Source organism: Phocoena sinus, chromosome 1, assembly GCF_008692025.1.
Source record: "Phocoena sinus isolate mPhoSin1 chromosome 1, mPhoSin1.pri, whole genome shotgun sequence".
Lineage (NCBI taxonomy): Eukaryota > Metazoa > Chordata > Mammalia > Artiodactyla > Phocoenidae > Phocoena > Phocoena sinus.
In genome coordinates this window covers 118,241,561-118,268,723 of record NC_045763.1, presented here as the reverse complement: position 1 = coordinate 118,268,723, position 27,163 = coordinate 118,241,561, and the positions used below count along the sequence as shown (strand labels likewise).

The 27,163-nt window shown below is 53.6% G+C and overlaps 1 protein-coding gene across 5 annotated transcripts; it reads left to right on the top strand.

The window, feature by feature from the left end:
* Positions 1-9,963: 9,963 nt before the first annotated feature.
* NECTIN4 (nectin cell adhesion molecule 4) lies at positions 9,964-26,667 on the top strand. Of its 5 annotated transcripts, none has more exons than XM_032642641.1 (9): positions 9,964-10,293; positions 18,991-19,350; positions 20,609-20,899; positions 21,997-22,117; positions 23,083-23,231; positions 23,480-23,636; positions 24,057-24,132; positions 24,503-24,577; positions 24,910-26,667. In XM_032642641.1, exons 1-9 carry the CDS (start codon positions 10,218-10,220, stop codon positions 25,132-25,134), a joined length of 1,530 nt encoding a protein of 509 aa, XP_032498532.1. In that variant the 5' UTR covers positions 9,964-10,217; the 3' UTR covers positions 25,135-26,667. The 5 variants fall into 5 exon arrangements, with proteins under 5 accessions (XP_032498532.1, XP_032498526.1, XP_032498525.1 ...); XM_032642635.1 differs by having other exon boundaries at positions 9,977-10,293; positions 23,477-23,636; XM_032642634.1 differs by having other exon boundaries at positions 9,977-10,293; positions 18,991-19,094; positions 19,189-19,350; positions 23,477-23,636; positions 24,503-25,086.
* The last annotated feature ends 496 nt before the right edge of the window (positions 26,668-27,163 follow it).

Sequence of the window (27,163 nt, the reverse complement as noted above, 5' to 3'; positions counted from 1 at the left end):
TGTTAAATTCGGAAAGTCTGAGGACAGCCAGTTCCTCAGAAGGACCCATGTTATCAAAGATGTGAATTCACTTGGGACTATGACGTTTCAGGTGCAGGCGTTGCTCTGCAAGGGCTGAGGAGGAACCATGTCCTTTTTGGCTTTGGCGTTTTGGGCGTTTTTCTGATTCGTTCTGACCTCCCCAGGGATAAGCTAGGAAGGGGAGACAAAAGTCAGAGAGGAGGCAGTGAAAGTGGATTAAGCACTGACCTGGGAGTCAGGAGACTTGAGTTCCGGTCCCGACTATACCCTGACTCTCAAAGTGATTATTTCCCACATTTATAAAATGTGCTGTTGGGGCTTCCCTGGTGGCGCAGTGGTTGAGAGTCCGCCTGCCGATGCAGGGGACACGGGTTTGTGCCCCGGTCCGGGAAGATCCCACATGCCACGGAGCGGCTGGGCCCGTGAGCCATGGCCGCTGAGCCTGCGCGTCCGGAGCCTGTGCTCCGCAACGGGAGAGGCCACGACAGTGAGAGGCCCGCATACTGCAAAAAAAAAAAAAAAAAAAAAAAAAAAATGTGCTGTTGGCTTATCCCTTAGGTGTCTTCCAGACCAAAGACCATGGTAAAGTCTTGAAGGTCTTGATCGACGGGGTGGGACAGCCCTTTCCTCTCTGGCCACTAGAGGGTAGTAGAACCCAGTCTCTCAGGGCACATTGTAGCGTGAGTGAGTGAGTGAGTGAGTGTGTGAGTGTGTGTGTGTGAGAGAGAGAGAGAGAGAGATTGGGTTGAGGGTGACGGAAAATACCTTAGGCATTGGAGAACTTTTCACTATTGAGTCCTAGGAAGAGTAACTCCTTATTTCCTTTTGTCTCATAAGCTCATAGAGCAGGAGGAAATTGAGGTACCGTGGCATCTGGAACTCAGAATTAAGGTCAGGGAGTTTCTCCTGATAAGATCCAGGGCAGAAGCTGCCTAGTCTTAGAAGCTGGATGGGGGTGAAGCAGGCGAGGAGTGAGAAAAACAAACTCCTGCCCCTCCCTGGTATCTTCCATTTATTCAAGCCAGGTCCTTGAGCTTCTTCTTAACTCTATCCCTTCAAGACCCAGTGAAGAATGAAGAGGCCCAGATCCAAGCTGACTAGTTTTAGCTACTGGTGAAAATGCAGACAGATTTCTACTCCCAGCATAGCTGGGGTGGGACAGAAACAGGATTTGTGTCCCCCAGGGCTGGTCTGTAAATGAGAGTGATGACTGCTTACTTTTGCCTTTGGTTTCTATTCATCAACTGGATCCCCATCAGGCCCAAGAAATGGAGGCCATAGAGAGTGGCTAGAGCTGCAGTGAGGCTGGACATGTAATTCAGGGCAGGGCTCTTCCCATTCCAGATCCTAACTCATGGTCCTTAGAGAAAATAGCATGAGGAGCGTATGGGCAGGAAGGCACATTTAGAGAGACTGGTAGGTACCAGGACCTGTTCCCCACCTATACCTTAAAGCCGAGACCCAGTAGTAGCTTTGAAAGTCTCTGCCCACCCAACTATAGCTTTCCCAGATTTCGACAAAGAGGATCCTCAGTTTTCCAGACCATGGTAAAAAAAAAAAAAAAAAAAAAAAAAAATCACTAACTTCTAACATCCTTGGCTGAAATCTGAAAGCCAACCTTTTCCCTAAATCTTCTGACTGGCTAACCTCCCAACCGCTGGATTCAGATCTGTCATACTCCTAGGATTTCAGCGAGGAGCTGCCTGGTGGGTGGTGTCATTTTGCTTTAACCGTACTGGCCTATATGCCCATTTTAGGCTCTTGCTTTTGCTTAAGTCTTTGACTGTCGTGCCAGACTCATTCTCTGCCTCTCCCGGATAGAACGGGGAACTCCCCACCCCAGGGGCCTTTCCAGTTCCTCTCTCCCAGCTTTGTTTTCCTTCTCCCAGCTGCCACTCCGACTCTGAGTCCTCAGCAGTTGTCATCTCACTTGAACATGGAGCCTGAACCGCACATTGCTCCTTGGCTGTCCCCTCCCAGTTCTGCACCTCCTCCAGTTCCACCTAGTAGCTAGAGGTGTCCATCCATTGCTGCTCCAAACATAGATCCGGGGGAGGAATCCTACCTCCCCTGTTTAGTCTGAAGTAAGCCCGTATTTTGGAGGAGGCAGAAAAGAAACTGGGGGAGGAGAAGGGGAAGAAGAAGAAGAAGAAAAGAGAGGACGAAAATAAGCCAATTTGTACGTGTCTGACAAACACTTGACACCCCAGGGCAGCATCATAAGTGGTGTATAATGACCCCGTCAATGATAAAAAACTGAAAGGCACAGGGACAACTTCTGTCCAGGAGTGAGAGTGGGGGCTGATCATTCTGAAAGTCTCAGAATCCTGATGTGATCCTATGAGTTTGGTTTCCTCAGTTGGCTGTTTCTGGCAAGCAAGGATCCCTGAAGCTCAGCTTCTTAGTCTTAGATGTCTGTCCCAGCCCCAAATCTACACACCCTTGTCTCAAACCTTCATAAAACTTTTAGTCTAGGGGCTTCCCTGGTGGCGCAGTGGTTGAGAGTCTGCCTGCTGATGCAGGGGATGCGGGTTCGTGCCCCGGTCCGGGAAGATCCCACTTGCGGCAGAGCGGCTGGGCGCGTGAGCCATGGCCGCTGAGCCTGCGCGTCCGGAGCCTGTGCTTCACAACGGGAGAGGCCACAACAGTGAGAGGCCCGCGTACCGCAAAAAAAAAAAAAAAAAAAAAAAATTTTAGTCTAACTTCTCCTCCCCTTAACCTCATTTTCTGACCCTGGAAGCATCCCTGGTTCACAGCATTGTTCAGTACACACAAAAAGCCAACAATTGGACCCTAGGGGTCTTAGTCACACTCTCAAGACTCTCTCAATTGCCTCTGCCTACATCTCCCAGGCTGTCCCATCCTTCAGGCGGTCTCTGTGGCTTTTCCTTTATTGTCCTCTGGGCTTTCTACATTTTTCCCACAGTTCATTCTGCCTATAGCTGATTTCCTGGCCCCATGTCTTCTTGGTCCCAATTCTGGCTTTTTGCTCTCAGCTCAGCCAGAATAAGGACGTGGGCAAACAGGAGGACAGAGGAATGACCAGGAAAAGAGATTTCAAGAGGCCAGATCTTGAGACGTGATTGAGACGTGAGCTGAAAGTAGTCGGTGAGAGAAGTGGAACTGTGAGCAGCCTTGGGGTGGAGGGGAGTGGGAATCAGATGAGCTAGAGAATAATGGAGAGGTGGGGTAAGGATGGGGAAAAACTTGTTTTTGAGGGACATGGCGATATTGAGTAGGAAAGTATCAATGGGTCATTGTTGAGTGGTGGAAATTGAGGGTGGAAGAGGGAAGTACCTGAGTGATCCCAGCAGTGGGCAAGTAGGTGTCCAGAAATTTCTCTTTAGGTATTTCTGTCTGTTTCAGATTTTGTCTCAGTTTCTTATCTCTTTGAATTACCCCCCTTCAATAACTTGTGTGTGTGTGTGTGTGTGTCTGTGTGTCTGTGTGTTTCTCCCTCTCTGTATCTATCTCTAGGTTTCGACCTGTCTCACGGTGCCTTGAGATCTCTCTCACCATATCTCCTTTGTGTTTTTCTCTCTGGGTCTCTGCCCTTCTGTCGCCCCTGCCCTCTCTCTCCTGCCTGACAGAGCCAACCATCTGACTTTTCTGCAAGGAGCTTTGGAACCCTCTAGGAGTGGCCAGGATTCTCCCCCTTTGGCTGTATGCTAGAACTATAGAACCAGTTTGGGGTCCCTGGGCACAGTCACAGGGTATTGATTACTGATGAGGTCCTGAGTGAGCTTCAACAAAAGGGGCCTTTTCAGGGAGTAGGATTTCCCCACTGAGGACCTTAGAGCATGGAGGCCTGGGCCCAGGGAGAGAAGCAGGCTGGCACGGGGAGATGAGACCCCGGTCTTGGTTCCTCTACCTTTCCTTATAGCCCATGGACCAATGCTTCCTGATCTCGCTAGTATTCATAAGCGAGGGACTAGTTAGTTATCACTAGTTAGTTATCTCACTAGTTATCATTAGCAAGGGACTCTTGCTCTGTGTCTTGATCCCTAGCCCTTCTTCTTTCATGCTACTTCTAGAATTGATGGAAAAATTGAGTTTCAGGAAGGCTTCAGGGTGAAGCTGGAGGGCAGTTACCAGGGGTTCCTGCAAGGAAAGCATGAAGTCCATCTGGGGATGTATGGCGAAGATGCTCAGAAGGGACTCAGGGGCACGCTCTACTCGGCTTCCATCCCTGCTTCTCCCGCAGCCTGGGACCTACCTCCTCCATCCTCAGCTCAAAGGCTCCCAACTTTGCTATCTCTAGGACTGAAAACAGATGCAGGACAGGGTCCGAGTCTCAGTGCAGTGAGACCAAGGCCAAGAACTAGTCCTGCAGCACTGGGGCTTTGGGGGTGTCTTGGAACCTGAAGACCAAGCCCCTGCTTTCCAGGATGAGGCAGAGAAAGCCCAGGGCACTGAGACTAGGGCTCCTCTACAGCTGCACCTCATCCTGGCCTCTGACCAGGGCAGCTACACCTGCCTGCTGAGTGCTGAGCACTGATAATGGAAACAGGCAGAGCTGCAGGTTTGAGGTAACTTTGGGTTCTGGTGTGGAGAGAAAGGAGGGAATTAGAGTTGACGTGATGGAAAGGTGAATACTCCTGGGCCATACAGAAGGAGGACTCTGCTAACAAATTTCAAAAGAAAATCTACTCTCTAATTACGAGAATCCCCAGGTCCTACTGGTTCCCCCGATTCCCAACTGCTGCTTGTGTCCTCTCAGCTTCTACCCCTCTCCTCTAACGTCTAACCTCAGAGTCCTTTCAACACTGGCCCTCTCCCTTTGGGGTCTTCTGCGCTCTTCCCCCTAAGATCCCACCTCTTCCAGGCTTCCACAGCCCTTGGGTCTCATGGTGTCTTTCTCCATCCGCGGCCCCATATTCTGCTCCGCAGCCGTCTTGCCTCCCCCAGGGCCTGTTCCAAGGGTGATGTTTGATCGCAGGGCCTCAGGAGGCTTTCCCCTAGGGAAGCCAAGTTGGGCGGTGGCAGGAGCCCAAGCTGATGGCCAGGAAGTGGCAGTCTTTGGTTTAGAGAGGAACCACACCCACAGCATCTAAGCTGGATACCTGGAGATGAGTGTGAGAAACTACAGAGGCCAGGTGTTACCTGAAAATGCCCTGGTGGTGCAGGCTCTGCAGGCTGGGCTGGCCCTTGGGGGCTGCCTACATGCATGTTCCTCAACAGGTGAGCTCCCTGGGAGGAGCCTGGCTCTTTCTGTGGTCAGGGGTGGGGACAGGGATGGGGAGAATGCAGAGGAGCACAGCTTGGGGTCCTCACTAGAATCCATTCTCTCATCAAATTCTTAGGACCCCACTTAAACTTTGCTCTTACCTCCTCCTAACCACTGCATTTTCTGCTGCTTTTGTCAGCACTTGGAAGACTCTGATTTCCACGAGGGCTCCTACTCTTGTCCTGGGCCAGCCAGGACCTATTTCTAGAGCCTTCTAAAAGTGCTAACCTACCCAGAGACCACAGGGTCAAAGAATAAGGCATCTCTCTCTTTACCCATGCCCTGGTCCCTGATTCTATGACCATGTGTTTACAGAAGTTTGGGGAGTCCATGGGGTGAGAGCAAGGAGGAGGGGGCTCTGCACACAGTGGCCTACTGAGATACAGGGCCCAAATGTGCCGTATGTTCAGCTACTTCCTCACTCTAGCTTCAGGACTCTTTAGGGAACAAGCAAATCCAGCCTCCTGAACTGTAAGTGATGTTGTTAGGCAACCAGGAAGTGTGGTTGTCATTAAGGGATGGGGCTGGGTACTGGGGATCAGTGGGCCTGCAGGATAGGCAAATAGGAACAGCACAGCACATGGCAATGTTTAGATGGAATCTCTTGGAAAGCAGGATGCCACCATCCTAATACTGGGCACAGTGAAGCTCCAGCTGGGGGGGAGCTCCACCTGCAGTGGAGGAAAAGCTGCCGGAGTACCTGTTTTCTGTGTGGGGATCGCTTCCCAGCCCTCCGTGGGTGAGGAGAGTCCTGAGGAGCAGGAAGAAGGACCTTGAAGCCTCTACCTGAAATAGCCTTGGTCCTGGGGGATGGAATCAAGTCCCCTACCAGTAATCTTCTACTACAAGGTCAGTCAACCTCCCAACACTTCTCTGTACAAAGAAGCCAAGGCAATGAGCAGATCAAGAATAGCTTAATATCACACAGAGAAACAAAGCTGTATAGAAATGGATTACAGACATTTGGTCCACATCCATGCTTCCAATGAGTTCCACTCTGATTTATTATCCACTCTTGTCTCTCCCAAAGCCCGAGGGTCTCCCTGCCAGCCTCTGACTCTTTGACCTGGGATCTCACTGCAGACAAATACGATATTACTCACTAAGAAACTCTCTCATCTGCTCCTTCCCCCAACCCATCCTCCTGATATCCCGCCCCCAGCCCTTCCCACCTTGACCCACTCCCTCCTTCCCCCACTCACTCACTCTGACCCTCACTCTCACTCTTCTTCTCCCCCACACCACCCCACCCATCCTTGTCCCTCCCTGACTCACCTCCAAGTCCCATTGACACAAACAAAAATTTCAGCACAACCCACTCCAACCGGTTTGGCTGAGGTGTGCAGCCTGCCATGGGGACAGACACAGGTTACAAGCGGATGATCAGATACACGCAGGTGATGAACATCTGCGGTCATGCTCATAGAGACAGCCCCGGGTATGGACACGGCATATATACATACAGAGACATATAGGCAACACATGATGGAGGGACATAGCATGTTATAGTTGTTTATGTGTCTGCCTGTCCTAACTGAGGACTCCTTGAAGGCAGGGACCATGTATTATGTGTCTCTGTCCTCTCCCTGGGGCCTGGCACGAAGAGGTGCTTACCTAATGTCTGTCGAATGAACTCAGGTATGCAGGCCTGCGTGCAGTGGTGCCACTCAGACAATTTACATGCTAAGGATTCTGTCTTGACTTGAATTGTTCCCATTCTTAGGGCCCAGAATGCAGGTAGGACGAGGGTAGGTAGTGAGGCATGAGGGGAATGGGGGTTCACTGAGGAAGAAAGAACAGAACCTGAGAGACCAGGCACTGGTCTGGAAAGTCTTCCCCAGCCAGTATTTCCTTCTAGCCCCAACCCTGGCATTTGCCTTCTGCAAGCTTCATCCCAGAAGAGCGAAGGCAAGGCCTAAGGATGAGGGCGTATTCCCCAAGAGCATGGCCCTTGTGAGATGTGCGGGACTGAGGGCACAGGGGCCAGGGGGACTTGGAGACCGATATTTGTTAGATAAGGGGGAGGAAGATCCTTACCTCGAGCAGAGGGCTGGAATCACTGCCTGGCCCAAGCGCTCCCTTTCAGGCCCAGTGGTACACATAGTCCTCCCTCCAAGGACACCTCTGGTGTCTAATAGGACCTGAACATACCCATGAAAAAATATTTGGCACAGCCTGGACTTAACACCTCTGGAACGTCCAGCCTCCATGCTCCATATGGCTGGAGTTGTGGGTGGGTGACTGAGGGTCCCAGCCAGAGGCTCACAGACTTCCTGACTGGCAGTACTGAGATGTATTCTGAGCTAAAAGGCTGAAGGAGATATAGGAACTGGATACCCACCTTTTGATCTAACTGCTTTCCTACCATCGTGCCTCAGTTTCTCCTGTGGTTTCCTGGACCAGGAGGGGTGAATCTGTGGGAAGGAAGGGAGTTTCTCTGAAATCACGCGATAGGATCCAAGGTTTGATGATTATAATTACAACACGGGACGCTCCTCCCTCCCATTCCCCCCTGCTCTACCCCACCCCTGCCACGGTGGATCTCAAAGCAGCATAGGGGTCGGGCTGCTTCCCTGGCACAGGTGGGATGTGAGTCCCGAAGAGGGGAAGGGTTTCACCAAAGTGGAGGTGGAGAGAAACAGGAGTTTTGGCATTCGGCCTGGCCCCGACCTGTGGGAAACAGCCCTCCAAGAAGAGGTCACTACCATGGACACTGCTGAGATTTGGGATCTAGAGAGAGAGAGTTGGGGTCACGGTCCAGAGGCAGGGTTAAAGTCTGGGTCACTAACCAGATTCAGGAGAGTCAGGATCTCCACTCCTCTATCTGACCGCCTTTTCCGTTCATAACATCATGCCTTCAACAAAAATGTATTCAGTCTCCATTAAGTGCTGTGGACTGTCCTAGCATGGATGACTGAGACAAGATTATAAAACAAGCCTGACTTTCCAGGAGTTCACAGACTACAGCTCTCGTCCTGTCCCTCAATTTAACACATTTACCGAATCCTTGGCACACAGCAGGCTTCAATTGTTGCTTCTTGAAGTGAAGCTTACAATTTAGTTAAGGAGATAAGATGTGCACAAATTATGAGTACACAGACTATAATAAAGGGACTAGCAGAGGCTGAGGAAGAACAGAAGAGAGAAAGATTAATTTTAGGTGGGAGGAGCTGAGAAGGCTTCATGGAAGATGTGGCACTTGAGGTCAGTTTTGAAAGATGAGTAAGATTTTGACAGGTAGAGGCGGGGGTGCGTGTGTGTGTGTGGAAAATATTCTACCTGAAATGACCTCCCACCTTGCTGTTCCCGGCCCCTCCTTCCTGCCCCTCTCCAGACAAAAGGATCCCACTGCAAGATTTTAACCCGTATGTATCCTCTCTTCTCTCCTGTCTACCTGTATATATATTTTTAGCTCCAGTATGTCAGCAATCTTGCCCCTCCCCATCCCTCAATTTTCAGGGAGTTCAGAGTCTTCCCCCTCCTCTGGCTATCCCAGCTAGGCCAATAAGTTTTTGTGTAACTTGGCGGTTACATTATATGCATCCAACACGGAAACGTGTGGTCTTACAGGTCTGAGTACACCTATAGGGACATAAGGATAGAGTATTTGGAATCAAGATTGTCCTTGCGGGCTTCCCTGGTGGCGCAGTGGTTGACAGTCCGCATGCCGATGCAGGGGACACGGGTTCGTGCCCCGGTCCGGGAGGATCCCACACGCCGCGGAGCGGCTGGGCCCGTGAGCCATGGCCGCTGAGCCTGCACGTCCAGAGCCTGTGCTCCGCAACGGGAGAGGCCACAGCAGTGAGAGGCCCACGTACCGCAAAAAAAAAAGATTGTCCTTGCAAAGTCCGGACATGTGGCTTCTCCAATGACCATGGGATAAATGGATAAAATGACCATGGAGATGGTGGAAAGGAACCCCTTTCCACTCAGGTAGTGCTGACTCACTTTGGGGACTTCTGGCCAGTAATGAGAAGGTGTTGATGCTGAGAGAGGGTCCTGCTAGGGAGGCCAGGAATCTGTGGGGTTAATTCCTCGGTCAATCCCTTGGCTTATCCTCTGTGGGGTAGGGGTGAAGCGGAGGGGGTCGCTTAAGGTCCATCTGAGGGGTCTTTGAACTAACTCCCTGCCTCAGGGATAGGGATGTATGGATACCACCTAAGCTGTGTGTCCTCCAGCAAGCCCCTTCCTCACTCTGGGCCTCTGTTTTCTCATCTGATGGATGAGGTATCTGGGCCAGTACTGTGCTCAGTTCTGGCCTTCTCTGATTCTGGCTCCCAAGCTGAACCCTTCTGGGAGACTGGGGAACTCGGCAAGGCCGGGGGGAAGGCAGCAAGGCTGGCTGGGGTGTGGGATGCTTGGGTTCCTTTCCACCCACAAGGGCCTTGCCCCTGTTCCTCCTGGCCTAGCGCCTCCCTCTTTGAGCCACACCAGGCCTTCTCCTACCCAGCCCCTATCCCCCCCCCCCGCCCCCCCCCCCCCCACCTTTCCTCTCCGGTCACAGCTCCTTCCACACACTGCCAGGTAAAGCCTGGAGCTGACGATGGGATCCCACCTCCCAGGTCCTTCCCTCCTTCCCTCCCTCTCTGGCACCCATTAGCCAGCACAGGCTGTGGGGGTGGCGGCGGCCGTGTCTCCGCGCCAGGCCCAGCCCCCAAAGACGCACCTGTTCTGACCTGCTGAGCAGGTTCCCAAGTTTCTGCTGTCGTTGTTGGCCGCGGCGTGGGAAGCAGCTCTGGGGGAGCTCGGTGATCCCGATCACGGCTACTTGCGGGTAGCTACGGTTGGGTGGGTGGAACGGGGCCGGGTCCCCGAGTGGAGATCCTAGTGGGATAGGCAGGCGCGGCAGTGCCTGAGGACTCCGTGACTTCCTGTCTTCTGGGTCGGTGCCCGATCCAGCTCTAGAGCCGGCTCCCAGGGAGAACTCGGTGGAACTTCAGAAACACCAGGCAGCTCTGCATTTTGACCGATGCCTCTGTCCCTGGGAGCCGAAATGTGCGGGCCTGAGGCATGGCTGCCACTACTGCTCCTGGCATCGTTTACAGGTAGGACTTGCTTCAGGATCCTTGCTTCTGAGCCCAAGCCAACACACACACACACACACACACACACACACAAACACATATACACGCACGCACACATACACATTCCCTTTCCTTTTACTCTGAACTGAGGAATCAATCTCTCTCTCCCACCTCCAGCGGTTAGTAGTGCCCCCAGAAGAGCCACTGTAGCTCTCCTGCTTCATGTCCCCTTCCAGCCCCAGGCCAGGTCATTGGGTCTGGGGTCCCTGACCACCTCAGCCAAAGGGCTGGAGCTGTCTCTTGGGGAAGAGACACGGTGACCCGTTGCAGGTGGCCAGGGGGGTAGAACTGGTGGGGATCATTTCACCCCAGGTTTTCCTGGAGGTTCCCTCGCCTACACCCTGGACCCCAGAATTGCTGACTGGGGCTGCAGCTGGTTTCCCCAGTCATCAGGGTGAGGGAAGCCTGATGCCCAGAGAGCAGACAGGGTCTTTCTATCTCCTTCTCCTCTGTTCACGATATCCTAGAATACTGTAGGGTGACTACAGGGGAGCTGGAAGCTCTTCTCTCTCTGGCCCCCTCTGTCCCTGAGCACACTATAAGGTGCCAGGGTGGGAATCAGGAGGTTACGCAGAAGAGTGGGGGGTCTAGGGTAGGGCACCTTCTAGAGTGCCCTACCCTAGGGCACTCTTTTGTTTATCCCCGTCCCCCTATTTTCTCAACTAGATGCCTTGTATTGCTCTCGTGTAATGTATATACAGAAGATAAAAATTATAGGAATTTATAATCTTCAGAGTGGGGGAGAGTATATGTGTGTGTGTGCGTGCGTGTACATAATGAGTCCACGGTAGGTAGGATTCTGTAGGCTGTTCCCAGGATAATGGGCAACTGAGAAATCTTTCTCCTTCCTTGGAAAGACAAGGCCTTATCTATATGGGACAGTTTGATTCCCAGTCCCAGGATCAGTAGTGACGGAGCCTCAGTTTGTCCAGCAGGGCCTAGCAGTGATGTCCCCCAACCTCCATCCCCAGCTAAGGCTGTGTGGAGGAGAGTGAGGTCTAGACGTGTGGATGGGTAGGGGCTGCTTCTGCTCTGACCTTATAATGGAAAGGCTGTTGGCCCAGCCTCCAATCGCAGGTTACTGAAACTCCAAGCCCTGCCATCCCCCCTACCCGCTACATCTTAATTCCCATCTTCCAGACAACCCTCTCACTCGCTTAGGCCAAGAGGGTGGGGCCTGGTTGCTGGGGCCAGGGAACTCGGCAGTCATTTTCCTGTAGGATCTACCCACACCTAAAGAATGGAGCCATGATGTCTCAGGACTCAGAAGTTACCAAAGAGATCATCGATTCAACTCCCTCATTTTACAGATGGGAAAACTGAAAGAAACAGATAGGCAAGTGAGCTAACAATATTACTCAGTGTTAGAAGCGTAACCAGGGTTAGCGTCTTGGTCTCCCAGTTCCTAGTTCATTAAAGCATAGTGCCTCTGAGTGCACACTAGGGATAGCCAGGGTGCTGGATGCTGGAGATGCAGCAGTGAACAAGACAAAATCCCCGCTTTCTTTCAGAGAAGCCAGGGAAGGGTAGAGGACACCCCTTCTAGTTAGGGCGTCACCCCAACCTTGCCCAGTGCCTGGACAGGTGCTGTGGCTACCCGGCTCCAGGGAAGCTGGTGCCCAGTGAGCCATGATCTACTGCAATAACCTGCACGGAGCCGGAGGGTGCTCTGAAGGCTGGAACTCAGACTCCAGGTTCCTAGCCTGAGGATCAGATGCGTCCACCTAACTACCACCCCCATTCTGGCTCCTCTGTAGGCATTCCTCAATGGCCCCCAGGAAACTAGAGTGTTTCTTGTCTCTGAAAAAGCCTTGGACTGGGAAGTCAGGAGTCTTGGGTTCTGGTCCCTTTCCTGCAATTAATTTGCTACACGACCTTGGGCAACTAAGAAACTAGACTTCAGCAGACCAAGAGGTAGAACCAGATGATCCCTATAGGCCTTCCAGCTCTGAAAGCCTGTGGCTGCGTAAATATCCAGCCCTGAACTGAAGGTGGGTGCTGGGTGCTGGAAGAGGTGGTGAGTCTGGCTGTGGTGACAGAAGGGGGAAATGTCCTGACCCCATTTCTCAGTGGAGACCAAGGGTAGCTTTACCCTGGATATTGCCTTCTGCCCCTGCACTGCTGCAAATTAGTGCCCCCACCAAGTCCTGGGGCATTAGAGCTGTGAGCCCCAGGGACCTGCCCCACCCCTGACTGGGGAAAGGAGCCCAGGCTAGGGAGGCACCTCAACACCACAGCTCTTTGTCTCTCCTTAATGGGATGAGTTTCCAGGTGAGGTCCCCTCCCTTCTCCCTCCCCATCTCCTGCCCTGGGGCTGAGGGACCTAAATCTACAGATACCCCTCCAATAGGATCCTAGTTCCTAGATCTATTTTGGGGCCCAACTGAGCCCTGCATGGGGTTCTCTGAATTCTGAGGTCTCTCCTCTGAGGGTTAGGACCAGCTTTTTGTCTGAAGTTAGTTTCCTAGAAAGGGAAGGGCCCCATCCCTGCTTTTCTACTCCTGTTTACAGAGGGGGGCAGGCCCTTTCCTGTAGGATCTACCCAAAGCCAGGGAAGGCAGAAACGCAGGCTAGCTTCCCTGCCCAAGGTGGGGAGAACTAGGGGGAATCCCAGGGAAGCCCTGTGGTCCCATTGACCTTGGTCCCACCCCAGTGTTTCAGGGAGCTGGGCTAAGGGAACCCCAGCCACAGAGATGGCAGTGAGGGGCTCATAGTAGAGTCCACAGTCCCAGCCTCTAGACCCCAGCCTCGGGATCCTGGGGTCCTCCAGGCAAAGTGAAGGGGGGTCAGCCACCGTGGGGAGCCAGCCTAGTGAGGAGAGAACGCCTGGGCTTTCCGGCCTTCCAAACTTGCCCTGGTGCTAACCAAAGTCTGGACAGAGAGAAGGGATGGGGGTGGGGTGGGGAGCTGAGTCAGGAGTGAAGGGAGGAGAGGAACCTAGGGGTTGGATCTGGGAACAGGATCTAAAATGCGAAGGTCAAGTTCAGAACTGGGGGCAAGCCACAAAGCCCCCTGGAGCAGGGCTGTGCAGGACGGGGTCGGGGTCACTCTTTCATTGAGGCAGGAGGCCTCTGGCCTCAGAAGTTTACCCACAGTTCTCAGGCCACCCTTCTCCCCTCTAGCCTTTAAAACTGGCTGGCGTGTCCTGAGAGCTGGGTTGAGGTTGTGATTTGGGGTGGAGCAGAGCTGGCCACACTTGCAGAGATGTGGGAGGGGGGTGGTTGGCTGGCAGGACTGGGGTGACAGAAGGGGGAAATGTCCTGTGGTTGGCTGGCAGGATCTCAGGAGTTTGGGAGAAGCGGAATTCTGGGTCTCCCACCCACGGTGTGGCTGTTTTGGTGACTCAGCCGGGCTCAGACTCTGGCTCCCTGGGGGTTTAGGGGACTTACCTGTGCTGGAAGCTGTGTCTGGACCAGAGCCGGGGCTGCCTCAAGGCCTGTCCTCCCCCATTGTTCTCACCTCCCTTTGTGATTGGTGTGGCCCCCCTCCCCATCCACTAATCTGTGGTGGGCGCTTTGCCCGGGTTGGGAAGCTCTCACTAAGCTGGGGGGCTTAGGACAATGTGGGGTGAATGAGGGAGGTGGATGAATGCAGAGGGAGAATCTTGCTGGTTTTCAAAGTTCCTTAGCATTCCAAGGCCAAGGCTATGGGGGGAAGGATGGAAGAAAAAAAGTGCTGCGTTGTGTATATCACCTGTCCTGAATGGGGGGCTTCAGGGCTCCCCTCCCACGTCCTTTCTTATCCCAAACTCACCCACATATTCCACCTGTCTCTGGTGGAGGCTGCTTCTGTGGGGTGAGGGGAGGCAAGAGTTAACAAAGGAGAGTGAGACCCTAGACAGCTTGGACCCCTCCCCCTAGCCCCAGGCAGGGTCTCTCCCCACCACTTCCCACCAAACCTACACCAGACAACCCTCACCCCAGGCCTGGAGCTAGAGCTGGTTTTTCTGGTGGTGGCAGCAGCAGAGGCCTGACGGAGATTCCCAGGGAGAGGCCTCCTTGGGGGGCCAGAGGTGCTGGAGGGCCTGGGGGCGTGGCTGGGGGGTGAGAAGTGTGGCGGGGTCCTTCTAGTAGGAACCTGAGGAGCAAGGGTAGAGAGAGCTTTTGTTTTGTTCTGTTGGGGAGTCCTTGATGGCTATTTCCCATCACCCTGGAGGGACAGTGACCTCATCTCTGGGTCCCCCCACCTGAGATGCATCTGCCCTCAAGTCTGGGGTGGGGTGGGGAGGGCTGCCTGGGCGACACTCCAAACGGGTGCAGAGGCGAAGGCGCCGAGCGACACACCACTGGCCTAAGGCAGCTGAGACAGACAGCCATGCAGAAGCCAAGAGAAACCGACATCAAAATATTTACTATGTGTGCACATCCACACACACACGCATTTCATAGCCCCCTCTGGATGCAGACAAGCACACACGCTTTCCTGAAGATAAGACACGAACACATATATGTGCAAAACGCCCCCCAGTTCATGCAAAGAGACAGCCTCTCCTGCATGTTAACCAGCACTGAGACTCACCAGACCCTCACCCAAAGATGTACGTTCAGACGCAAAAGGCTCACACTTATTCCCTTCTTCCTACTCACGGGCCCATCTCTAGGACCCCACTGCGTACCCCTAGATGTACTAGCAGGGGATGCTGAAGGAGACAGTCTCCTCAGAAAGAAAAGCCTCCTTCCCCAGAGATGCTGTCATCGGCAGCTGCCAGCCTGTTGCCCCTCTGGAGATCAGAGGCCAGGCCTCACACAGATAGGAAAGTTGGGACCCAGGCACAGGGTGGGGAGCAGGCAGCCAGCCCAAGCCAGGAATGGAGGGCCTGTCTGGGAGCAGGCAGGGTACACAGAGGGCAGGGCCCCAAAGAGGCCCGTGGGGGCTTGGCCCGGGGTGGGGGAGGCTGAGGGCAGGGATCCCGTCTGGCCAGTTGGGCCTGTTCTCTCCCTTGCGCAAGGTGGTGGCTGGTGGTGACTGAGGCTGGGCCTGCTGTGCAGCAGCGGCTGAATCACCAAGGCTCCTGATCAGCATCCTGGTACTCCCAGAAGCAGGGGAGGGGAGGGGAGGGGAGGGAAGGGGGGGGAGGGTCAGAGGGAGGAGTGTCCAGCCAGCAGAGTCCACCAGGCTCAGGAAACAATTTGCAGCAGCAGGGTCCGTGGGCCTGGCCTGGCTACTACATGCCCGCAGGGTGACCTCACCAGGCAGGCGGCGTGTCTCCTTTGCTCTGGTGACATCATCATGCTGATGCTGGGTGGGCACTGGGTGGGGGAGGGCAGTGGGAGGCAGTCCTGGCCTACCTTACCCTGGGAGTATGAGCTTCTGGGTCCACTGAGCCCAGGACAGGGATTCTAAAGCCCAAGTTCTCTTTTCCTTCTCTTGCAGCGTGTGTGTGTGTGTGTGTGTGTGTGTGTGTGTGTGGGCGCGCACGTGTGTGTAAGTGAAGGAAGGCATTGCTCAAGCTGATATGCTCCCACTAAACAGTGGATTTAGGACAATGGGGAGCTCACCCAGAAGGGACTTTCTGATTTTACTGGGTTCCTCATCCTACAAAGCTTGGGCTTATCACTTGGGATCATGGGGATCTTGGACCCACAGGTAGGGATGTGGAAGATTGGACTCAGACATGTGCTGGGGACTTGATGCATGTTGTACCCTAAGAGGGTATTTTTGGGAATTCCCTGGCAATTCAGTGGTTAGGACTCCGAGCTTCCACTGCAGGGGGCGTGAGTTCGATCCCTGGTTGGGGAACTAAGATCCTGCATGCCGCTGTGTGGCAAAAAAAAAAAAAAAAAAAAAAAAAAAAGGTATTTTTTTGGGGGGGAAATGTGAGTGATTCGTGTTGCGGAGGGGCCAGCTGGTTAGCAAGTGTAGGGATGGGGATGGAAAATATGCCATCTGACATTGTCCTAGAAATAGTCTTTGAAAGGGTTTGAATGTTCCAGTGGAGCAGGCCTTGGACTCCCTGTGACCTGCATGGACACCAGTGTTCGAAGCAGAGGAAGTACTGGGAAGCCCCTATCTCAAGCCCACCTCCAGCCCTTCCTTGGCAGCCCTGCTCCCTCTGGCGCCAGGAGGAGGTGTCTGGGAGAGGTGCAGATGGTTAGCTGGACTCCCAGGCTGGGCTGGGTGGGACCAACATCAGCTTAGGCAGGTCAGGGCCCTGGTATCTGGCCCTGCAGGTCTGTCCTGTCCCGTTTGGGACCTCCCAGCTCCCAAGAGTATCCTCCCTTCCTCCTCCCTTGCTAGCAGGGCCATGGGACCCCCTTCCTCTGTCCCACGCTCTGCCTCACTGGACCCCTCTGGTCCACTCTAGCGGGGCTTCACTTTCTCCCTCCACGCCTGACGCCCTGCATCCCCTTCCTTCTCCCTAGGTCCAGTCTGGAGGTGTTTCCTTTGGCAGAGAACCCAGGTAGCCAGCCTATCCTGTCTCTAAGGTTGTCTCTAAGGCAAGCCTAAGGTTGCCATGCCAACCCCCTCCCTGCCCAGCCCAACCGTAGACTGCACATTCCTCCTCATTCTACCCTTTCCTTCTTCCGCCTGTCTCTCGCATTCATTCATTCACGCACCCATTCACTCAGTCAGTCAGTCAATAAACATTAACTGAGCACAAATTATGTGCCAGGAATGCAGACCACTGAGCACTAAATCGGAAACCGTGTTTCCATATGTGATGTGAGACCGAGTTTATACTCTTGAGGTTCTCAATCTGGTGGAAGAGGCAGACAAGAAAATAGCAAATACAATCTGTGGTATAAAGTACTACGATGGGTCAAAGCAGGGTGCTAGAGGAGAACAGAGGAAGGGCACCTCACTCTGCCTGAGGTGGGGGTGGGGGGAGGGAGGACTCCAGGAGCAAGTGATGTCTAAGCAGAGTCTTCAAGGATGAGTAGGAGTTACCCAGACAGTGATGACTAGGAACTGCCAGACATAGGGAGGAGGGCATTCCAACAGGAGCTCCAGGTGGGAGCAAGGTGAGGGCCAGCAGGGTGTGTGAAGTGCTGGCCAGAGGCAGGAGCTTTGAACTTTTGGGAATTGCTGGATATGCATTCCAATGCAAGGAGCTCTTGCCATCCCAGAGAGCCTTCACTCTGTCTGCAGCCTCAGCCCCCAGCCCTGTGTTTCACACGCTTTATTCCACAACTCCAAATTTCTTTCTTCCCAGCCATGAGATTGCCCGGCCACGCCTCCCTCATAAGTTACTTATCCTAGAAACCCAGGAGTTGTCTTTGAGACTTTTCTCTCTCTTTCTGGTCAGTGACCAAATCCTGCCAAACTTCCCCTGGAACTGTCCCGTCCTCTCAGCAGCACGGTGCAGGATGGCAGCTGCAGGGTCCTAGTGGGTCTCCTGTCCCCAGTCTCCCTACTTTCTAGTCTGAGGGCACATGCCCATTGGCTTCATACTTTAGGGACTCCCTGTGTCATCTTGGCCAAATCTGAATTCCTTTGCCTGGTATGAAAGGTCCTGGGTGATTTTCCTCTGACCAGATGTCCCACTTCCTGCTCTGCCTTAGTTCTGTCCTCTCCTCTCTGCTTCCTGAACCAGCCAGCCTCTCCACCTCCTTGGGGTTCGCCCACCTTGGTCCCTTACCTGGGACCCCTTTCCAGGTCTCATCCCCTACTGATTCTACCCAACTCATGCATGAGCCCCTCCTGTGTGACTCGGGACCACTGTGACTGTCCCATCCCACGACTAACCTGCAACACACCACTAAGAGCTAAATCAGAAACCATCACAAGTGTCTCCACACGTATCTCCTCTTCCAGAACAGAGCTCAGGTTCTGTGAGTGCAGGAAATGCATCCTTCTTTGCAGATAAGGCTACATGATAGATACCCCTGAGTGCTTCATACTGCTCCTTGTCGAGGCACAAAACACTCGCCTTTTGTCACTGGTCCCTATCTCTGGTCCTCGATTCTGGCTCACGGTTCTGACCCTGTCATGTGTGTCTGTGCTGACCTCGTATCTCTGGGTCTCTGACCTGGGGCCTTTCTGTCTTCGGTGACGTTCTCATTCCTATCTCTGAGCCTTGGTTCATGCCCTTCCTCCCACATAGAATACCTTCTTCTCTCTGGGAATCCAGGTCTCTCATCTTAAAGCCATGAAAAGACTGTTCCGAAGGGCCTGCTGGTTTGGACCCTTCCTACACTACATGCCCCATCCCAGACACCAACTATTCTCGACCCTTGCCTTGGTTCCTGGCCACACTTTCTGAAAGCATTCACTTTTCCCCCCCTTGGTAGGTTGAGCCTTCTGTGAAAGTTTGTCCATGGCTTCCCGTCTTTGTGTGCACAAAATCCATTTCCCGGAGCTCCCTGAGGGCAGAGGCTGGGTCTCTCCTCCTGTTATAGCCCCCACCTTACAATTGCTCAGGATACAATCCTGGGCTGAGAGAGGGTATGACTCTTCCACATACCACCTGTGTGGCCTTAGGCAAGTCACTTCCTGTCTCTGGGTCTCAGTTTTCTCATCTGTTAAACGGCGATAATAACACCTGCCTCTTGGGAATGTTTTGTGAATCTAATGAGGTAACGGACTGAACGTGCTTTGCAAGCATAAAGTGCTCCAGGAGTTCCGGGCTGCCTTTGCGGACATTATCATTGTGGTTAAGTGTTCCCCCCGCTCTGGCAGCGCCCCTAATCCTGGCTGCTTCTGTCTGCCCCCCTGCAGGTCGGTGCCCGGCGGGAGAGCTGGAGACCTCGGACTTGGTGACCGTGGTGCTGGGCCAGGACGCAAAACTGCCCTGCTTCTACCGAGGGGACCCGGGCGAGCAGGTGGAGCAAGTGGCATGGGCTCGTGTGCACGAGGGCGAGGGCGGCCAGGAGCTGGCACTTCTGAACTCTAAATACGGGCTGTACGTGAGCTCAGCCTACGAGGGCCGCGTGGAACAGCCGCCTCCCCCAAGGAACCCCCTGGACGGTGCGGTGCTTCTGCGCAACGCGGTGCAGGCGGACGAGGGCGAGTACGAGTGTCGCGTCAGTACCTTCCCCGCCGGCAGCTTCCAGGCGCAGCTTCGGCTCCGCGTGCTGGGTAAGTGAGGCCCGTTGGGCATGGGGGCGGGGGTGCTGTGTGTGCAGAAGCACCGGGTCCTCAGGCCCCGGGTCTTGGAGGGCAGAAGCTGGAGGCGGGGGGATGCAGAGATGGAGCGGGCAGAAGCGGAACAGGAAAAAGAGGTGGGGTCCTGTAGGCGTGAGGGAGCTTCATTTAGCCACCCCCCCTCACCCCAATCCAGAAATTCTCTCCAAGTGACCCCAAAAGCTTGATACTGCTTGGTCAGGCTTGGGGAAGAATCCACGTATTAGGCTGTTCTTCCTTCTGCTGATCTGAAATCTCCCTCTCGGTTGCTTTCACCCACCCCAGCAAGATGGCACAAGCTTATTCTCCCTTCTGCACGACAGCCTTTCCACCAGCTGAGGACCTCTGCCATGCCCCACCCAAGTCTCTTCTTCTCCAAGCTAAACTTACAGGTTTCTGCAATAGTTCTACTAAAGACACTCATTCAGAGCCTCCCTCACCACCCTGGGCTCCATGGTTTTAGAATGTGGTGCCTAGATGTGGACATGCAGACCCAGCTATGACCAGTGGGGCTGAGACCTTTCCTGATCTGGACCTTCAGTGAATGTGGTTGGAGACCACAATCACCTTTTAAACCACCACTTTCCACGGATGCCCTAGACTTATGGTCAAGTTAAGTCTTTTCCATTCTGTGCTTGGACTGTTAATGTTATGAAGATAAAAATAAATAAAGGCCTTTATAGTTTCCCTTTATCTACATGGAAGTTAGTAATACCAGCCTTGGTAGAAAAATCTGGGTGTGGCTCTTGGCTTCACCACCTAATAGCTACTGATCTGGAATAAATCATTAAACCTCCCTGAGCTTCAGTTTCTTCAGCTGTAAAATACAGATAGTAACACCTACTTCATGTTTGTTGACAGGATTAAAAGAGACAACGTTTGTAAAGTGTTTAGCACAATTCTGGGCACATAGTAAGTGCTTAATAAATGATGGCTGTTATTATTATTATATAGATGTTATCTGGTTAGTTTTTTAATTACTTCATTATTTTTATTTAAAAAATGACCCGTACTCATTGTAAAAAATTCAAGCATTGGAGAAAGGTACAAAGTCCGCTGAAATGCTACCACTCACCTGGCATCTTTGTTGATGAAATAAAAGAAGAAAAAGGGGCCTGAAACTTTGCACCTGTGCAAGACTGAACTGGGATGGGGCAGGGCCTCCTGACAGGGGTTGTGAAGGTTGTGATTTCTGCCTCCCCCCCATCTGCAGTGCCTCCCCTGCCCTCACTGAATCCTGGTCCAGCACTAGAAGAGGGCCAGGGCCTGACACTGGCAGCTTCCTGCACAGCAGAGGGTAGCCCGGCCCCCAGCGTGACCTGGGACACAGAGGTCAAGGGCACAACATCCAGCCGCTCTTTCACGCACTCTCGCTCAGCTGCTGTCACTTCAGAATTCCATCTGGTGCCCAGCCGCAGCATGAATGGACAGCCACTTACCTGCGTGGTGTCGCACCCTGGCCTGCTCCAGGACCAAAGGATCACCCACATCCTCCAAGTGGCCTGTGAGTACCTGGATCTTGGGTAGGGCGCCCCCATGGGCTCCAAGGGGATTGGTGAGATAGTGAGAGACCCTAAGCCACACCAGTCTGGCCAGCCTGGGTCCTGGAGGCCACCTTGTATGGCTGAGAGAGCACCAGTCCAAGGTAGAAGACCTGGAGCGCATCCCAGGTGACCTTGGCAAATCACTCTGACCTTGTGTCCTTCTGTTTACAAAGGAGCTGGCCCTGCTTCAGGGGTTGTTGGGAGAGTCAGATATAAACATGGAATTAAAAGCATTTTGTAAAATAGACAGTTTAGGATTTGAAGACAGATAGACTTGGGATGAGCCCTAGTTCTGCTGTTTACCAGCTGTTATTCAATCTTATTAAGGTTCATTTTCTTCATCAGCAGGAGTATAATTATGTCAACTTTACAGGGCTCTGAACGAATGCTGAGCCTCTCGCATAGCACTTAGCGCATAGAAGGTGCTCGGTCGACAGTCGATACTGTTTTCCTGGCATTAGACTTTGAGCCTCTCTGGAGGATAGCAATGTTTTCTACTCATACTAACCCAGCATTTGGCACAAAGTAGGTCCTCAACAAGTGTCTGTGAAAGAAGTGAATGAACCGGAATTCCCTGGTGATCCAGTGGTTAAGACTCCATGCTTTTGCTGCCAAAGGCCCGGGTTCGATCCCTGGTCAGGGAATTAAGATCGCACAAGCTGCGCCACACGGCCAAGAAAAAAAAAAAAAAGAAATGAATGAACTAGTAGGATGGTTAAGCCTTTGATGAATCAGGGAGTGTTTGCTGAGCACCTGTTCTGTGACTAGCGCTATGCTACGGACCACGGGGGATTCAGAAAAGGTGTGCCACATTGCTGTGCAGAGGGACTTATAGGCTCATTGCACAGGTAAACCCATGTGGACTCTCTGAACTTAGAGAGGGGAGGGAGCTGTCAGTAAGGCGGGGCTGGGCTAGCTTTGGCCGCAGATGAGTAAGATGGAGAAGGGCAGGGGGAGGCTATTCCAGGCAAAGTGGGGCCTGGGGCGGGGGCCCTTTGAGGAAGAGCGTGATCAAAGGTATCATTTCCATTCTTTCTCCTCCAACTTTTCATTCCAGTCCTTGCTGAGGCCTCTGTGAGGGGCCTTGAAGACCAAAAGCTGTGGCAGGTTGGCAGAGAAGGAGCTACGCTCAAGTGCCTGAGTGAAGGGCAGCCTCCTCCCTCGTACAACTGGACACGGTAAGGGCCTATCTTGGGACCAGGGTCTTTCCCTCAGGACGAGCACATACTCACCGTGGGCTGGGACAATATATTCTGAACCCCAAATAAATTAGGGCACATGTTCAAACCGATACAAGAATATGCATGCTCACCAAACATTGTTATTGCCTTGCGCCTAGGAGTGTAGGATACATGGTAATCGGCAGGAAATTAGCCGATAAGTCCTTGGCTTCTTTTTCCTTAACTTTAAAATTGTGAAATATAATACAGCATTTCAACGTTAATACTTTATATATTTATGTAAGTGCCTAAAGTGAATAAGACAAAAAGATACAGCTGACTGTGACTGTTGTGAAACTAACACTCTTATAGTCACTACCAGGTTGCTAGCACCTCAGAAGCACCCACCCATCTCTGCCAGTTCAGAAGCACCCACCCATCTCTGCCAGTTCTTTGACTTTTTTTCAGGGTCTGAGATGTCCAGACAATCAGGGAGGGGTCAGGGACACATGTGTGTGAGCCCATGACAGGCTCACATGTGAGAAGATGAGCCACGCATGTGGCCTTGTGCCTGGGGCTGTGTTCATGTATCCTGCCATGAAACATCGTGGGTGCTGGGGCATGCAGTCACATTGTCCAAGTACATCTGAGCCCCGATAGGAAGGGACAGTCCTGTTGTGTGGACTTTATATACCGTGTGGACCTGGTACCCAGTGCGGGATGACGTGATGCCTATGGAGCTTGTGGGACGGCACGCGTGTGGATCTTCCCCAAGTGTGTGTGTGGGTGCCTGGGTCAGGCTGGGCGGCAGGGAGAAGGGACCTCTGCTTAGACCTGCCTAGGGGAAGGAGGGGCACCGTGGGAACAGCCGGTGGCTCTGGGTGACGTCATGGGGGAGGGAGGTGGAGAGCTGCCCGGGCACGTTGGGTCGTGGCAGTCTCAGCCCTCCCCAGCCAGCAACCATCAGCTTCCCTGTCCTCCAGGCTGGACGGGCCTCTGCCCAGTGGGGTACAAGCAGAAGGAGATACCCTGGCCTTCCCCCCGCTGACCACTGAGCACAGTGGCACCTACGTCTGCCACGTCAGCAATGAGTTCTCCTCAAGGGATTCTCAGGTGGATGTGGATGTACTTGGTAAGCACTGGGGCAGAGGCTGGGACCTGGGCCAAGGGCCTGGTGGGGGGACAGGGAGCAAGACAGAGAGAGTGAATTGGGAGAGTATTTATTTGGAGGGGGCTGGACTGCATGTATTTTGCAGAGGGCCAGGCTGAGGGGGTGGTCCTGGGACGTGTTTTGGGAGGACAGTGCGTGGGGGGCTGTGGAGTCCGGGGGCCGGTCAGGGATCTGGGCATCGGCCTCAGACAGTGGCCTGTCTCCAGCAGACCCCCAGGATACCACGGGGAAGCAGGTGGATCTGGTGTCGGCCTCCGTGGTGGTGGTGGGTGTGATCGCCGCACTCTTGTTCTGCCTTCTGGTGGTGGTGGTGGTGCTCATGTCCCGATACCATCGACGCAAGGCCCAGCAGATGACCCAGAAATAGTGAGTACTGGCCACTCCTGGGCGGGTAGAGGTAAGCAGGGAACAAAGGGGAGGCAAGCAGGAGGTGGGCCAGGACCGAGGAGCGAGAGGAGACTGGGCGGCCTGACATCTGAGGAGCTTGTGGACCAGAGGTAGGCAGAGCCAGTCTTCTGGGAGGTGAGAAGGGCCTTGGGGCCTGGGTCGCAGCTGGATGAGGGGAGCCACACTGCCTGAGTGAGGGTCAGATCCGCATGCATGTGTATCACAGGGGCACACACACGCTCTGCAGCCGCACCGCCACCTACAGCCACTCACTCGCACTTGCAGGGACAACCCAGCGCCCACACCCTCCAGCCCCGGCTCACATAGGCTTGGCCAGGCTAGGTTCACCTTGGGAGGCTACCACTACCCTCAGCTCCTGACCAGGGGGTGTCTTCCCAGTGAGGAGGAGCTGACCCTGACCAGGGAGAACTCCATCCGGAGGCTGCATTCCCATCACTCGGACCCCAGGAACCAGGTGTGTGCCAAGGTTGGATGCATTCTTGGGGCCGGGGCCCCTCTGCGGACCAGACGCGCAGCCGCCCCCAGGTCTGGCCGCTGACTCAGCCCCGGCAGGTCTGGAGATGCTCTGGGTTTGCTGGGCTCCTTCAGAAGGCCCCCTTCAGCAACCCCCTTCGAGGTTGCTGTGGGAAGCCACCATCAGCACTGGTTTCAGGGTGGGATTAGGGTGGGATGAGGGCAGGGGTGGGGGAAGTGAGGATGTTTGCATCGAGGAGAGAATGGACAGGTCAGGTTGGGGGGGAGGTGATTGGGGGGAGGCTGGGGGAGGACAGAAGTGAAGAGGCTGAGCCCTGTTCTGACTCCTCCCCCATGTGCGGGCCTTGCAGCCGGAGGAGAGTGTAGGGCTGAGAGCCGAGGGCCACCCTGATGGTCTCAAGGACAACAGTAGCTGCTCTGTGATGGTGAGGCCCCCGGCCCCACCGGCGTCCCTACCACTCTCCTCAGGCCCCTCTCCGGGTCCCAGATGTGGTGCGTCAGCTGCCCCTTCACCGGTCCCTGATACCTCAGACTCACGCTGCCCCATCCCATCCCCTCCCCGCCCCGCTGTACCTTTGCTCTCTAGTCTCCCCTTCTCCAGGCCTAACATTCATTCCTGGCCCCCCATCTCTGAGCCGTTGAGCAACCATAACCCCTGCTTGTGCCTGACCCCTGACCCCAGCGTGCCTCAGTCGACCCCCTCACGTCTGGCTGCCCCGCCCTGGTTCCTGACTTGCCCTCCGCCCTTGGTCTCCAGAGCGAAGAGGCAGAGGGCCGCAGTTACTCCACGCTGACCACAGTGAGGGAGATTGAAACACAGACTGAACTGCTGTCTCCAGGCTCTGGGCGGACAGAGGAGGAGGAAGATCAGGATGAAGGCATCAAACAGGCCATGAACCATTTTGTTCAGGAGAATGGGACCCTGCGGGCCAAGCCCACGGGCAATGGCATCTACATCAATGGGCGGGGGCACCTGGTCTGACCCAGGCTTGCCTCCGTCCCCTAAGCCTGGCTCCCTCTGCTGACATGGAAGATTTCAGCTCATCCCCGGGGAGCCTCCCTACACACCTCATTTCTTGAGGAAGATGCTCCCCACCCCACTGACTGCTCGACCTTTTCCTCCGGTCCTTCTGTTGGATGACGGAAGGGCTCTGCTTGTTGAGTCCCTCCCACAGTGTGTGCAGGTCACTGTGTGTGCGTTAGTGCTTGTCTGGGTGTGCACTGTGTGTGCGTGGAGGGGTGACCGTGCCCACAGTGTGCGTTGTGTTGTCACGTCAGAGTCCAAGTGAACCGTGGTGTGTGTGCCACTGGGTTCAGTGGCTGCATGGGGAACGCCACAGGGGATCGGTGCATGTGTCGTGTGGCTGTGTGACCTTTGCCTGTAAAACGCAGGTGTTTTCCTCAGACCCCAGAGCAGTATTAATGATGCAGAGGTTGGAGGCGGGAGGTGGAGACTGTGGGCCAGGTCCAGGTGTGCGGGCATAGTTGGAGCTGGAATCTGGCCTCCTGAGTGCGGGAGCCGGGCTCCCACCACTTGGGAGCTGTCAGGGCAAGTGTAAAGCAGCGGGCCTAGGGGTCGGCCAGAGGCTCAAACTGTTACAGAAGAAACCCTCTGCCCTCTGGTGGCCTCTGGGCCTGCTGCATGTACATATTTGTTGTACATAAACCTGCACAGTGGAGCTTCTTTAAGGACTACTGCCCCAAATGCATTAATAAGAGAAAAGACTTTTTATAACCTTTTGATTCATCTGGACATTAATTATTGCAAGGACTGCTTAAAGTGACATCAGCCTACACAAGAATTCAGCAAAGCTAGACCTTGCTCAGGTCCTACCCCAGGGGGTTAATTCCTGTGGTTCTGAAAGGTGCTCCATCTAAGGCATCTTAATCTAGGCAGGCTCTTGGGAGGGAGCCTAAGAGCTGACAGAGTTTGAAGGAGGGGTGTGCGCCCCTCAGTTACTGGCTATGGGAGGGTAGTTAGAGTCCTTGACCCTAGGGGCTCCTTAGCTCTTCCCCTAGCCTCATGTTTTCTTAGTTGTATCCACAGTTGTTTGTGATCCCTTGGTGGGGGGCTGCTAGGACTTGGTGAAAAAGGGCTCCTGGTTTGGTTGTGGTGTAGGGGAGAGAGAATAGTGATTATAGACCAAGGGAGGTGAAGGAGCTGCTGGGAGCAAGACTGTCTCCTTTTCCCCAGGGGTCTCAGGGTTACTAACTTGGATCACTAACTTCCAGCCGTTTCTCTGGTTGGGATTAGATAAGGTCCATTTTTGCCTGCCCCACCCAAATACATTCAACCAGAATATCTAGATTTAGTGCCCAAACCCTGCTCAGCCTGAACTCTGCTGGATTTCTGGACCAAAGGAGAGACTCTCATCCCCTGCTCTCCAGCCAGCCCAGGACTTTGGATGCGGAACCTGAAGACATGGAACTCTAGTATGTATATTTCGTGTAAATATGTTCATATTTGTACATAAAAAAGATATTCTGTTTTTAAATAAACAGATAAAACCTGTTCTTTCCGGTTCCTGTCTTGCTCCCTGGACTGTGTAAGTCCTGAACCTCAGTGCTCTCCGTCTCAGCACCATCCTCCTTGTGGTCTCAAGTAGGGGAGGAGTTAGTTTGCCTGGAACTAGGGGGGACGGGGGAAAAGAAACAGCCTCCACAAGACCTTCAGCCATCTCTGAGAGTCGAGGTCGGCAGTGGAACTATAAGCCCTTCCAAGATAGGCAGTGCCTTAGTTGTCAGTATCTTATATCCTGTATTGTATTGGAGTCTCACTACAGCAGGCCTGGAAAGTAGACAACAGTGTAACTTTTTACAGTCAAAGAACCCAAAATTCAAATGAGTTCCACAGAATGTTAGAGTTGGAAAGATTTAAAGATCATCTAGTCCACTCTCCATTTTTTTATATGTGTTGAAACCGAGGCTCAGCAAAGTAATGTGACTTGACTGAGACTACAGGCCGGTCAGGGCCAAAGCCTGGCCGTCCTCCCTCCTGGGTATGCCTTGCA

What these genes read in the sequence shown, in the direction of transcription:
- NECTIN4 (XM_032642616.1), top strand. Translation starts at nt 10,218, where the DNA reads ATGCCTCTGTCCCTGGGAGCCGAAATGTGCGGGCCTGAGGCATGGCTG. An exon ending in CCACATCCTCCAAGTGGCCT is followed by an intron (nt 20,900 to 21,996) that starts GTGAGTACCTGG and finishes TTTTCATTCCAG; the next exon opens with TCCTTGCTGAGGCCTCTGTG. An exon ending in GGTGGATGTGGATGTACTTG is followed by an intron (nt 23,232 to 23,476) that starts GTAAGCACTGGG and finishes GCCTGTCTCCAG; the next exon opens with CAGACCCCCAGGATACCACG.